Source organism: Anomaloglossus baeobatrachus, chromosome 1 (assembly GCF_048569485.1).
Source record: "Anomaloglossus baeobatrachus isolate aAnoBae1 chromosome 1, aAnoBae1.hap1, whole genome shotgun sequence".
Lineage (NCBI taxonomy): Eukaryota > Metazoa > Chordata > Amphibia > Anura > Aromobatidae > Anomaloglossus > Anomaloglossus baeobatrachus.
The window spans coordinates 315,983,033-315,996,562 of record NC_134353.1 but is presented as its reverse complement, the minus strand read 5'-3'; the positions used below and the strand labels follow the sequence as shown (position 1 = coordinate 315,996,562).

Genomic DNA, 13,530 nt, shown 5'->3' with positions numbered 1-13,530 from the left:
CTCTTCTCACGCTCCTACAGCTCTCAGAGGCTATTGTTACAATTTAGTATAATAATTATGGGATGTATTGATCTTCATTAACACTCATTTCTCGTGTACAGCAATAATTCCTTACACAAAGGCAAAGATATTGTGTAATACCCAGAAATAGGGTTTTCAACACTTGACTGAGGACAAGGTAGGACAAGAATAAGGAGATTGGGCATTAAGACTGGCATTCATTAAGACTGGTGTTCTGTTCGCCAGTCATGATGGTGAGTGCTGGAATAAGATGTGTCCTATCCTGTCATGGCTTCTCCCCAGCTTCCTCATTTTGGCAAAGCTCCCCAAAACTGAAAACAACAAAAATTGCTATATTTTTGCTCAACTCCATGTGAAACTGGCTACATTATGATAAACTAGCTGCAGTACTGAACAAGGGGATAAAAGCAAACATTCTTCCCTTGGTTTTTTTCCCTCTCCCCTATATGACATTGCCTAATCACAAGCAACAGTGTTGGACTGGAGTACCCTTGTTCTGTCCTCCCTACATGTGTCCTGAGACGTATATAGTTTGAGAAGCAGATAAAGCTTATTCACCGTAGCTCAATAATTAGACTGTTGTTTGAAGTCTGTGCATTTATTAAACATAGGTAAATGTATTGGATTGGTGAAACTAGAAACAGTAAAGTATGTGCATAATATAACAGGGTACATTCATACAGAAATGTGACAATATACATACAAATGTATAAACAAATTAATCCTAGCTTGGTAGATGCTGCTAACTAAATATAGTGAAAGTCCTGAGCATAAGGCCATGTGCCCACGCTGCGGAAAATGCGCGGATTTTGCCGCGGATTTCTCGCGGAAAAGCCGCGGATTTCCCGAAAATCTGCAGCAGCGGCACTTCCCAGCCATTTCTATGGCTTTTTGGAAATGCTGTGCCCATGCTGCGGATTTTTCTGCAGCGGATTTCGTGCGGATTTTGGTCCGGAAAAATCTGCAGCATGTCAATTATTGTTGCGGATTTTGTTACGGATTTTTCCCATGCAAGTCAATGCAAGATCGAAAATCCGCAAGAAATCCGCAGGTCTGTTCCCACAGGGTCTTTTTTCTGCGGATTTGGTGCGGATCTCACAAACAAATCCGCAGGAAGTGATGTAGGATAGCTCAGGAAGAGGAAGTTTCACCATTTTGTAGTGCAGTGTAGTGGCAGTGTAGTCGTGGCTGTGCTTATAATGACTTGGTACGAGCGTATGCGGCTAGATGTTGGGAAGCTCATCCAGTTGGTAAGTATGTCTCTATAGGGTTAAATAAAACTTGTTTTTATTTCCATACTAATGTGTTTGTGTGTTTTATTTCATGTGGTGTCTGGCCTCTGGCTTGCCAGCTAAGAGCAGCTAGTTACAGGCTGCTTGCTTTTAGCTGGCAAAACAGGATCCCAGGTCGCCTTTTTTCTCAATTCTTTTTTTTTTTTTTTTAAAAAAAAAAAAAAAATGGGCTCCGCTGTATTTTCACTGTCCAGCCCGATGTAAGCAAGCAACTGAGGGCTGTGCTTCTCAGCGGGATAAGTCTGAAGCATTCTCTGTCCCTCCCGCTGAGAAATACAGTCCTCAGCTGCCCCTGAAAATGGTGGCTTCGTTGTGAAGCGCCATTCTCAGGTGCTGTACCGAGGCTCATCCAGCTGCCCTGATGCATTGGCTGGCTGGGTAATATAACGGGGTTAATGCCAGTTTTCTGCAAACTGGCACTAAGCCCGAGGTTCATAATGTCATGCCTGTGTAGACACGGCCATTATGAACCTCCATTTGGTAATAAAGAAAACAAAACACTTTTTTAAAAATTTATTTGAAAGAAAAACACACACACATCCCTGATTGCCATCTTTATTACTCCCTGAATCCCCCGACGATAATCCATGACAACTCCGAGCCGGGCTCCGATGTGCACCCAGCTGACCCGGGCACTGACGTCAGCCGGTCACAGCAGCCGTTAGTGTATTAAATGCTGCACAGCTCTCTTCCGGCAGCTGGGAACGTCTGACGTCAGAGCCCTGGTCAGCTGACTTAATTCGCGAGCGGGTCAGCTGACTGCACACCGACAGCTGACGATGTGCACTCATGTGACCCGGGCACGGACGTCAGCCGGTCCCAGCAGCCGTCAGTGTACGAGATGCTGCAAAGCTCTCTTCCGGCTGCTGGTACCGGCTGACGTCCGTGCCCGGGTCAGCTGGGTGCACATCGGAGCCCGGCTCGTCAGCTGTTGGTGTGCAGTCAGCTGACCCGCCCGCGCTCGCGAATTAAGTCAGCTGACCAGGGCTCTGACGTCAGACGTTCCCAGCTGCCGGAAGAGAGCTGTGCAGCATTTAATACACTGACGGCTGCTGTGACCGGCTGACGTCAGTGCCCGGGTCAGCTGACGCTGTGACCCGGGCTCAGCTGTGAACTGAGCTGACCCGGCCAGTGAGTTCTGACGCTCACAGCAGCCGGCAGAGAGCTTTCCTGTGATTACAATTGTCCTGGATTAACCTCTGAGGCTTGCTAGTAATAAAGATGGCAATCAGGGATGTGTGTGTGTTTTTCTTTCAAATAAAATTTTTAAAAAAGTGTTTTGTTTTCTTTATTACCAAATGGAGGTTCATAATGGCCGTGTCTAGACAGGCATGACATTATGAACCTCGGGCTTAGTGCCAATTTGCAGAAAACTGGCATTAACCCCGTTATATTACCCAGCCAGCCAATGCATCAGGGCAGCTGGATGAGCCTCGGTACAGCACCTAAGAATGGCGCTTCACAACGGAGCCGCCATTTTCAGGGGCAGCTGAGGACTGTATTTCTCAGTGGGAGGGGCAGAGAATGCTTCAGCCTTATCCCGCTGAGAAGCACAGCCCTCAGTTGCTTGCTTGCATCGGGCTGGACAGTGAAAATACAGCGGAGCACATTTTTTTTTAAAATACCAGTGAAAGGGAACATGGCACCACATTTTTTGGCTGTAAGCTGCGGCCACCACCACTGGGTTATTATATACAGCCTGTTAAAATGCTGTATATAAGAGCACAGTGGTGTTGGCCGCAGCTTTTAAACAAAAAAAGTGGCGACAGGTTCCCTTTAAACATTTCTGCCCCTTTATTAGCCCAGTATCATAGGCCACATAACGTGCCACCCTTGTTTAAAACCTTTGAAATAACAAAAAAAAATCAATAATACTAAATAAATATTAATCTGTGGCGGAATCAGTTTCCATCTAAAGAAATGTGCAAAACGTGCCAATATACACTGGTCTGCCAAAAAAGTTGTTGGTCATGGGGATGCAGTGGATAATATAGTAGCTTAGGCAGTATACACTGTATATTTTTGAGGATGTCTGTTGCTATTGTGGGCATTATTGGAATTTATCTACTTTGCTAAATCGTGAACTATAAAAATATGTTTCACATTACAGATTGAGGGTATGCCCGCTATATGGGACCCGAGTGACCCCGCGTATAGTGATCGGCAAGATTGGCACAGGTGCTGGATGCGAATAGTGCATGTACTGTATCCACTTTTTGATAGTGCCCCAGCCTCAGTCCAGCGGAAAATTGGTAAGTTTGGATACTCCGAGCATGTTCCAAACCACAAGCAATTTTAGTGTAATTAAAACATGATTGTTGTAAATCCGTGCATGTTCACCCACTAAATCATTGTTAATAAAGGATCTTGTGGGTTACTAAAATAGGAGAAAAGGCAGACAAAACGTACATTTTGTTATAATTTTAAAAAGGCAATAATAATTGTTTATTGCAAACACTGATGTGGAATAGTTTTTACCAAAAAATTGGTTGACATGGCCTATGGAGTCATTGGCTCATCATTTTTTTTGTTTAAATTTTAGAAGACGATGTTCGCAAACGCTGGCGAACAGTCAGAGACCGTTACCACAAATTCTTACAGCGAAGTTCGAAGAGTGGTATCTCACCACCTAAAAAGTGCCCATATTATGATGATTTACATTTCCTGTCCACCAGTCGCAGATTAAGGAGGTAATTTGTTTTTTAAAAAGTTATATACGTTTTTAAAGTTTTTTTGTTATTCTATTTTTTAAAAATATTTTATTCACTTACAGCACCGAGGGAAATGTTAACCCACTTCAACAAGCTGACTGCATGGATGAAGATCTGGAGGGGCCAGGCAGTGACACAGAGCCAGTGGCACCCAGGGCCCCTGAAGCAGCTGCCACTGCCTCAAACAGTTGTTCCAGGGCCTCCGAGACAGCAGAAAACATCCCAACAACGTCTGTGAACTCTGCCATGGAGGAGGGGCAAGTGTCCACCAGGTCGGATGAACCGGGGCCATCGACTGGCTTGGCACTTGGACGTAAAAAAAAAAAACTAAGAGAAGACCGCTTGCAAAATCTGGTGTCACAGAAGATGATGTTTCGGATGAGCCTGCTCTTGAAACTGTCAATCTTATTAAAAAAAGTGCATATGAAACAGATACGGTAAAATTTTTGACAAGTTTTGCAGGAAGGATGGAGGCCATGAATCAAAAAAAAAACCAACACATTGATGGGAGCAATGTGCTCGCTGTTTGAGCATTTTGACCAAGACTCCCCACATCCATCCTTGGCAAGGATAGATCAGGCCCTTACTACAGTTTGGGATGCAGAGGCTTCCCCTGCAACCCTAGTCCAACGTGCACCGTCCCGGCCTGAACAAATGCAAAACTATTATCAAACACCACCAACAGCTCTTAATAAACCCTACTCGCAACAGAGAATGGGATATCATTCATCTGTGGTTGAGGGGGGTTCTGGTAGTCAAACTCAGATCCAAGATCGATCGGGTCAAAGCATGGCTAGGGGTTTAGAGCCAATGTGTGGCTATAGTTACAGCCAAGATTTATTTCACCTTTGATCGTTTTATTTAAAAAGTAATAGCCGGTTATCAAATTCGCAAAACCCTAATTAAAATATACGTTTATTTGAAAATGTCTTAAAATAGCCAAAAAAAACCAAACCCATAACACTAGGATCAGTTGACCCCCGATATAGATGTATAGGGTTAGAGCAACGTATTATTTCATCTGTAATACGTTGCCATTACACTATACCTCTATTTAGGGCTAACCTTATCCTACTGTTATGTGTTTGGGTGTCTTTGTTTTTTTCGAATAAAAAAATCTAAAAACAGTATATTTGTTAACTGTCTTTTCCGACACTGTACCGAAAAAATGCATTATTTTGTGTAATTCTTTATATAAATGTCAATGTTTTCATTGCTACTTTTGCCCTTAATTATTTTGTTTTCACAGTTCTAAAATAAAAAATGGTTAACATTTGTTTTTATTGGTGCTTTAACATTACATGGTCCATAGTCAAAGAAACACAACATCATCACCTCTATTGTTAGCAAAATTTAGGATGTAGCTGCAAACATCGAAAATTGTTCAAGGATAGTGTTTGCCAACAACTCTTGTATTACATTTCAAATTGACAATGAAAATGTAGCACAAAACAATGTACTGAGGCAGCAGTTTACACCAAGTTTGACAGCATTATCAATACATTTCGAACAAATATTAACACAGACAACAGCATGCCTTAACTGAAAATTTTATTTTCAATTTCTAGACAAAGTTCAAGAAATGCTGTAGAAAAAATTGCAAACAAGAAATTCTTTGTCAACTTCCATCTTTACCAACATGTTTATTGTATCACGCCAAGTTCTGCTGGTCCGGCTGCACATCACCAACACAGGAGTATTGCCAGTGCACGGCACCTTCAGGACTCATGAAATAATCAGTGAAGGTCTCTCTCACCCAGACACCCGAGCTGTTTGGCCGACAAGAAGACACATTCACCACTGGATTGAGTAAGGCCTGCTGTGTATCCTCCACTACTTCATTGCTGTACTTACGCACGTAATTGTGGAGTACACAGCAGGCCTTAATCACTGTGTCCACTGTTCGGACATCCAACTGGATGGCTGTGTGAAAGATCCTCCACTGACTTGTCATTATCCCAAAGGTGCATTCCACATATCTTCGTGCACGGCTCAGCCTATAATTAAAAATCCTCCGCAGTCCTCTTCGTGGGTATGGGCGCAGCAGGTTGGGTAGCAAAGGAAATGCCTCATCCGATACCATCACAAAGGGAACTGGATCTGTGGAGCCCGGCAAAGGTCGTGGGGCTGGGAGCGTAGCGCCTTCTTGAAGAATTTGCAGCCCAATCTGAGAAGATCGCAACACCCGAGAATCCCCAGTACTGCCATAAGCACCTACGTCAATGGCAACAAATTGGTAATGGGCATCAGCCACCGCCATGAGGATCACGGAAAAATATTTCTTATAATTAAAGAAAACAGATCCTGATCGCGGTGGCTGTTAAACCCTAACATGTTTGCCATCAACGGCACCTATACAGTTTGGGAAATTGGCTACATCTTGAAAGCCTGCTGCGACCTGCAGCCAAGTCTCCTTGGTAGGCGAAGGCATCACGATGGGCTGCAATTTCTGCCAGATAACGCCACATGTGCACCTCACAATTCTGGAAATGGTTGTTTTACCAACCCGGAATTGGAGGTGCAGTGATGTGTAGCTCTCTCCTGTGGCCAAAAATCTGCAAAACAAAAGAGGGGAAAGAAAAAGGTAAAATTAAAATCAAAACATAACCAAACTGTTCAAGTTGATTTAACATCATCAATTCACTTTGAGCTTTTTGGTAAGCCCACAAACTTTATGTTTCTACACATGTACCTTTTGAAAGTGATCAAACTGAAGAACAGACAAACGAAATGTGTATATGGGCTACATTTTTTACACATACAAAGGCTTGTTGAACAGCTGACATTCAAAGGAGGCCATATCATGGCTTCCAAGGCGAGGAAAAAGGTGCCCTGACAGGACTTTCAAAGTCAAATTAAAATGGGCAGCAGTTATGGCCGTTAGTAAACACCAAATTTTTAAAGATCTTGAGGATGTGGCTGTTTCGTAGAATGCCGGGCAGAGGCTTGTTTGTATTACAAATTAAAGTTAAACAGGTACATTTTAAGACCCGGAATAAATAGTCCTTCAAGCCTTTCAATACCACAGGAGTTGGTGCTCTGCGTTACATGTAATAACCACAGTATCACCAAGAAGAATGGGAAAATATAAAATGTATAGACAATACATTTAAACACATCGATTTGAAACTACACATTGAGTGTGGTTAAAATCATGTATTTCAGTATATATCTTTGTATATATCACATTTTAAAATATATACGGGACCTCATACAGTGTGTTGGTGTCGGGCCACAGTGTCTATTTTTATTTTCCTCTATGTACCGCAAGGTGATGAGCAGCCGTTGTTAAGCAGCAATCGATTTACGCATGATGGTATCCTGCTTCCTCAAATCGTCACCCACAATGGCAAGGTTATCAAAACTTTGTATTGAAAGCCGGCAAAATTGTTTGAATTTGTCTTCATATCTAATAAAAAATTAAAAAAATAAATAAAATATTTTTTTTAGGATGAAAAAAACAAATATAAAGTTTTAAAAATACAAACCTTCGCAAGTCTTGATATAATACAGCAAAATGCCCTTTAGAAGTCCTTTCCAGGATAAGGGGATGCGCCCACGTTTTCTTAGGACGAATTTGTGCCTAGCATGAAATATCAACTCTTTTAGTTCCATGGATAACAAGCACAATACATATGTAAAAATGTAGGATACATAAAAAAGTAGTATACATGGTACATACCCTTCTTCGTCGACGTAGGATACGTAGTGCTGTCAATATCAGCAGATTCCTGTTTACATTGTTCAGCCGTGGTTGTTGTCTTTCACAGGACATTTTGAAATTTATGTATAAGCACACTTTGTGAGACTGCTAACAAAATGGATAATGGAGAAGAAAGGAGGGTTGGGACAGGAAATGACAAAGAGACTTCTTTTTGCCTTCAAAACAGACTAAGCTTTATTCAGAAACACAATAGAGTACAATGGACAAAATCCGCATCAAAATCCGCATCAAAATCCGCAACGAAATCCGCGTCAAATCCGCACCTATGGTAAGGTGCGGATTCCGGGGGAAAGCTGCGGATTTTGATGCAGAAAAATCCGCAGGTACATTCTACCGTGGACACATAGCCTAAGAAGGCAATAAATGTAGAGCTGCTTACCAGCAATGCTTTTACAAGAGGGATAAGATGGAGACTGTTGTGATTCAGTGACCGAGGAGGATCAGAAAAAGGCCAAAAACTGGGAATCCCAGAGTATCACCAGAGTGGTTGGAATCTTAGCGGACTGTAGACCTCACACTGACACACAACTAGAAGTAGCCGTGGGACGTGCCTACGATGACCTGGTCGCCTTAACACAGCCGGAGAACTAATTATTCCTACAGAGAGAAATACAAGAAAAGCTAATCTGCCTCGGAGCAGTCCCCCAAAGATATAGATAGCCCTCCACATATAAAGATTACAGTGATGTAGGAAAAAACAATACACAGGAAGAAAACAGATTCAGCAAAGATGAGGCCCAAACTATCTATATAGGAAAGGATAGGAAAGAGCACTCTCTGCAGCCGTGCAGAACCCTAGAAAATACCATCACGCCTGATATGGAAAAATACTGAGTCCACAAAGACTCTGCCCCCACTATATCAATACTCTGGTGTTACTGGGATCCAAGCAAAATACTAATATAGAGGAGGGACTGTAATCAGTACCAAGCATGACAAAACAAAATATACTCCAGAAAATGAAGCAAGGTACACAGACATTCCCAGCAGGGAATGATCCAACTCCACCCAGACTCCACATAAGAAAAATCAGAAAATAAGCCTTAGTACCTAAACAGCAAACAACAAGTAAATGGAAGCAATCAGCAAAGTGCAAAGACCAGACTTATCTGAAATTAGTCCAGGTAGAAACAGAAGGTTAGGCTGGCTTCATGATGTCCTAGAACACAGGAGGAAACATTGAGCACAGGCCAGGAACAAGAGAACACTAAACATTTATATAGGCCAGTCAGAACCATCTGACTTCCAATCCTCATCAGCTGTCTGGCCTCTATCAAGCAAGCCAACTCCACTACCAGCATTGGCCACCAGAGGGAGCCCAAAACTGGAACTCAGTCCAAATGTGTTCACAACAGGAGACTGCCTTAGCTTATGAGCCAACAGAAAATGAGGCTTTCTACCCAGAATGCACCACAAGGAAGAGGAGAAAGGATTAATTAAATACAAGTCTGGTGCTACTAAACTTGGTCACTTGGTCACCAAAGTACAACCTAGCAAATTAAACATTCGTTTATAGCAAATGAACAATAATGAAAACAGATTGAATGCGGAAGGAAGAGCAACCCTAGGCCCATCAGAGAAAATCATTCTTGGGGCCCACTATGTAGCTACCTAGAAATAAATATAACACCACACGTTCTGTGGCAACACGTGCTAATATCAGGGTACAATACAAAGTAATACACTTCTTAAAGCACCTCTCCAGGGTTTTTCTTTTACCACTGGATTGGGGGTTCTCATTTAAGACTTGTAAGCTTCCTCTTCCACTTTCCTCTTTCTCCTCCACTTTCAGGGGCATTCATAGAAATCATGGGGCTCCATAGCAGAATTTCTAATTGGACCCCCTTCCTAAAAAAACAAAATGATAATTATATTTGGCTGGGTCTCTGAGCATAATTCACAACTTTACAGCCCTAACAAAGTAATTTTCCTCCTATTGAAGCCCCTAGATTCCCTTTTCATTGCAGCCATAAAGTATGATGGCAACAAAAGTGTCCCCCAAACACTGTATGACACTCCACAGTAAATTACTCCACAGTACTCTCCACACGCACAGTATGATGACCCTACTGTACCCCCCTTCAACTACCATAGCAATGACTGGTGACCCTGACAAAGTAAGATCCCAACTATGACCCCACACAGCCCTACATGCAGTATAATGGGCCTACATATAGTATAATGGCCCTTACTATCCCTCCAAATCATATATTGGCCCTCAGAAAGCCCATCGCACAGTATGATTGAACCCACATAAACCTTCACACTGTATAATTGCTTGCTTACAGTATAATGGCCTTCAAATAACTGTAGATTAAGTATAAAGGCTCCCTCATAGCCAAATATTATAATGGCCCCACATAGTCTTCCATATAATACAATAGGCCTTACATAGTTCTCCATAAAGTTTAAAGGACCACACATAGTCCTCCATATCATCTAATGGACCCCATAGTCCTCTGTAAATTATAATGTTCCCCCATAGTCCTCCATGTACTATAATGCAGCTCATAGTAATGGGCCTCATATAGCCCTATATATATTATAATGCATCCCATAGTCCACCATATACTAATGGGCCCCATATAGTCCTCCATATAGTATAATACTATAATACACCCTACAGTTCTGCATATATTTTAATGCATTCCCAATAGTCCTCCATTTAATAAAATGCACCATTTATAGTCTTTCATATTGTATAATGCACCCCATATTCATCCATATAGCATTATGCACCCCAATATAGCATTATGAAGCACCTATATAGTAGTATGCAGCCCTCATATAGTAGTATGCACCACCATATAGTATTATGCAGCAGTATTTAGCATTTTGCACGCCCATATAGTATTAGTATGCACCATCATATAGTATTATGCATCCCCATTTAGCATCATGCACCCCCATATAATATTATAAAGCCCCCATATAGTTGTATGCGGCCCACATATAGTGGTATGCACATACATATAACATTATGCAGCCACATATAACATTATGTAGCCCAATATAATACTATGCAGCCCCACATAGTATTATGCAGCCCATTATAGTATTATACAGCCCTTTATAGTATTCTGCAGCCCCACATATTATTATGCAGCCCCATATAGTAGTATGCAGCACCATATAGTATTATACACCCCATATAGTATTATGCAGCCCCATGTAGTATTATGCAGCCTATACAGTATTATGCAGCCCCATATAGTAGTATACAGCCCTATGTAGTAATAAGCACCAACATATTTTTATACAGCCCCACATAGTATTATGCAGCCCCATATTGTAGTGTCCAGCCCCATATAGTATTACACAGCCCCATATAGTAGTATGCAGCCCCATATAGCATTATGCAGCCCCATATAGTATTATTCACCCCCATGTAGCATTATGCACACCCCATATAGAATTATCCACCCCAATATAGCACTATTATGCGCCCATATACAGTCCCTGACAGAAGTTCTGTCGCTTATCCATGTTATGTAAATGAAAGCCTATAACCTGACTTTAAATTCATCCATTGGTTTCATAAATTACTCTTTTGAAAGTTGAAACTCTCCCAAATTTGGTTTAGGTTATGAAAATAAAGTTGCTGCAAAGCTGAAATATTGATCATTTTCAAGGTCAGATTTTGGCAAGACAAAAGTTTTGTCGCCCACTGAAAGTAATGTGAAATTCAAACAAATAACTTCTAATTCAAAGATATGTTGCATAACATTGGTGAATGAAGTTGTGGTGCTATTAGAGCCATATTTAATATTTTGTGTTACTTCCATGAGCTTGAAGGACTGCATCCATGCGGTTCAACAATGATTCATACAATTTATTGATGAAGTCATCAGGAATAGCAAAGAATGCAATCTTACATGCCTCCCAGAATTAATCTAGATTCTTTGGTTTTGTCTTCCAAGCTTCCTCTTTCATCCTACCCCAAACATGCTCAATGATGTTTATGTCTGGTGACTGTGCTGGCCAGACCTTGACCACCTTGATCTTCTTTGCCAGGAGTAACTTTGTTGTATAGATGGATGTATGAGATGAAGCACCATCCTGCTGCAGAATTTGACCCCTTTTATGATTGGGAATGTAAGAGGTAGCTAATACTTCTTGATATTTTAGGCTATTGATATTGCCTTCCACCTTGCAAATGTTTTGCACACCCCGATATTGAATGTAACCCCAGACCATGATCTTTCCACCACCAAACTTAACTGTTTTCTGGATCCATACGAGCTCCAGTAGGTCTCCTGCAGTATTGCGGTGGCTGTAAAGTAATTTAACTGAAGATTCATCAGAGAACTCCACCTTCTGCCACTTTTCCAGCGTCCATCTGTTTAGCAGGCTGTGGGACTTGGCAAATGCCACACGTTTTTTTAATTGCCTTTTGTTTAGTGCTGGCTTCTGGGCACTGATTCGACCATGGAGGCCATTTTGAGACAGAATCCTACAAACTGTTTTAGTTGACACAGGGACTTGAGGTGACCAGGCCTTTTGGAGCTCTGCTGCAGTGGAAGAGGGGCTGGCTTTGTATTTTCTAACCAACAAATGTTCCTCCTGAGCAGTTGTCTTGCGGGGTCTGCCAGACCTGGCTTGTCAAAAACATCTCCAGTCTCTTCAAATCTTTTTCTAATTCTTTGTACTTAACGCTGAGACACATTAAAGGTGCCAGCCACCTCTACAGTGGATCTGGTCTTCAGCCTCTTGATAATCAAGGCTTTGGTCGCAGGGTGGATTTTTGGCATGTTGTCAGAGGTCAAGTTGCAGTTCAAGTGAAGGTCTGGGGTGCTGGGTTTCTTTTTATACACACCCACTAATTAACCGATCATTTAGTGAGCACAGGTGAGGATGTAAATTAGGATTGGGTGCATTATATGACAAGGCGGTAAAACTTTTGTCTTGCCAAAATCTGACCTTTCTGTGTTCATTAAATGATCAATATTTCAGCTTTGCAGCAACCTTATTTTCATAACCTAAACCAAATTTGGGAGGGCTTCGGCTGTCAAAAGAGTAATTTATGAAACCAATGGATCAATTTAAAGTCAGGGTATAAGTGTTTATCTACATAACATGGATAAGTGACAGAACTTCTGTCAGGGACTGTAGTAGTATGCAGCCCCCATACAGCAGTATGCACCACCATATAGTATTATGCAGCCTCACATAGCATTATGCAGCCCCATATAGCATTATGAAGCCCCCATATAGTAGCATGCAGCCACCATATAGTAGTATACACAACCATATAGCATTATGCAGCCACATATAAAATTATGCAACCCCATATAGTATTATTCACCCTCATGTAGCATTATGCACACCCCCATATAGCATTATGCACGCAATGTAGCATTATGTAGCCCCATGTAGTATTATGAAGCCCCATATAGTATTATGCAGCCCCATATAGTATTATGTAGCCCCATATAGTACTATGCAGCCCCATATAGTATTATTCACCCCCATGTAGCATTATGCACACACCCATATAACATTATGCACCCCAATATAGCATTATTATGCGCCCATATAGCAGTATGCAGCCCCCATAAAGCAGTTTGCACCACCATATAGTATTATGCATCCCCATATAGTCATATGCAGCCCCACATAGCATTATGCAGCCCCATATAGCATTGTGCAGTGCCCATATAGCATTACGCACCTCATATAGTATTATGCACCCCTATGTAGCATTATGCACACCCCATATAGCATTATGCACCCCAATATAGCATTATGAAGCGCCCACATAAAGTAGTACGCAGCCCACATA

At 41.8% G+C, this 13,530-nt stretch overlaps 1 protein-coding gene across 1 annotated transcript; it reads left to right on the top strand.

Moving 5' to 3' along the window:
* The first annotated feature begins 1,220 nt into the window (after positions 1-1,220).
* LOC142298636 (uncharacterized) lies at positions 1,221-5,615 on the top strand. The gene is made up of 5 exons (XM_075341783.1): positions 1,221-1,271; positions 3,424-3,565; positions 3,856-4,003; positions 4,087-4,337; positions 5,593-5,615. Exons 1-5 carry the CDS (start codon positions 1,221-1,223, stop codon positions 5,613-5,615), a joined length of 615 nt encoding a protein of 204 aa, XP_075197898.1.
* Positions 5,616-13,530: the final 7,915 nt, after the last annotated feature.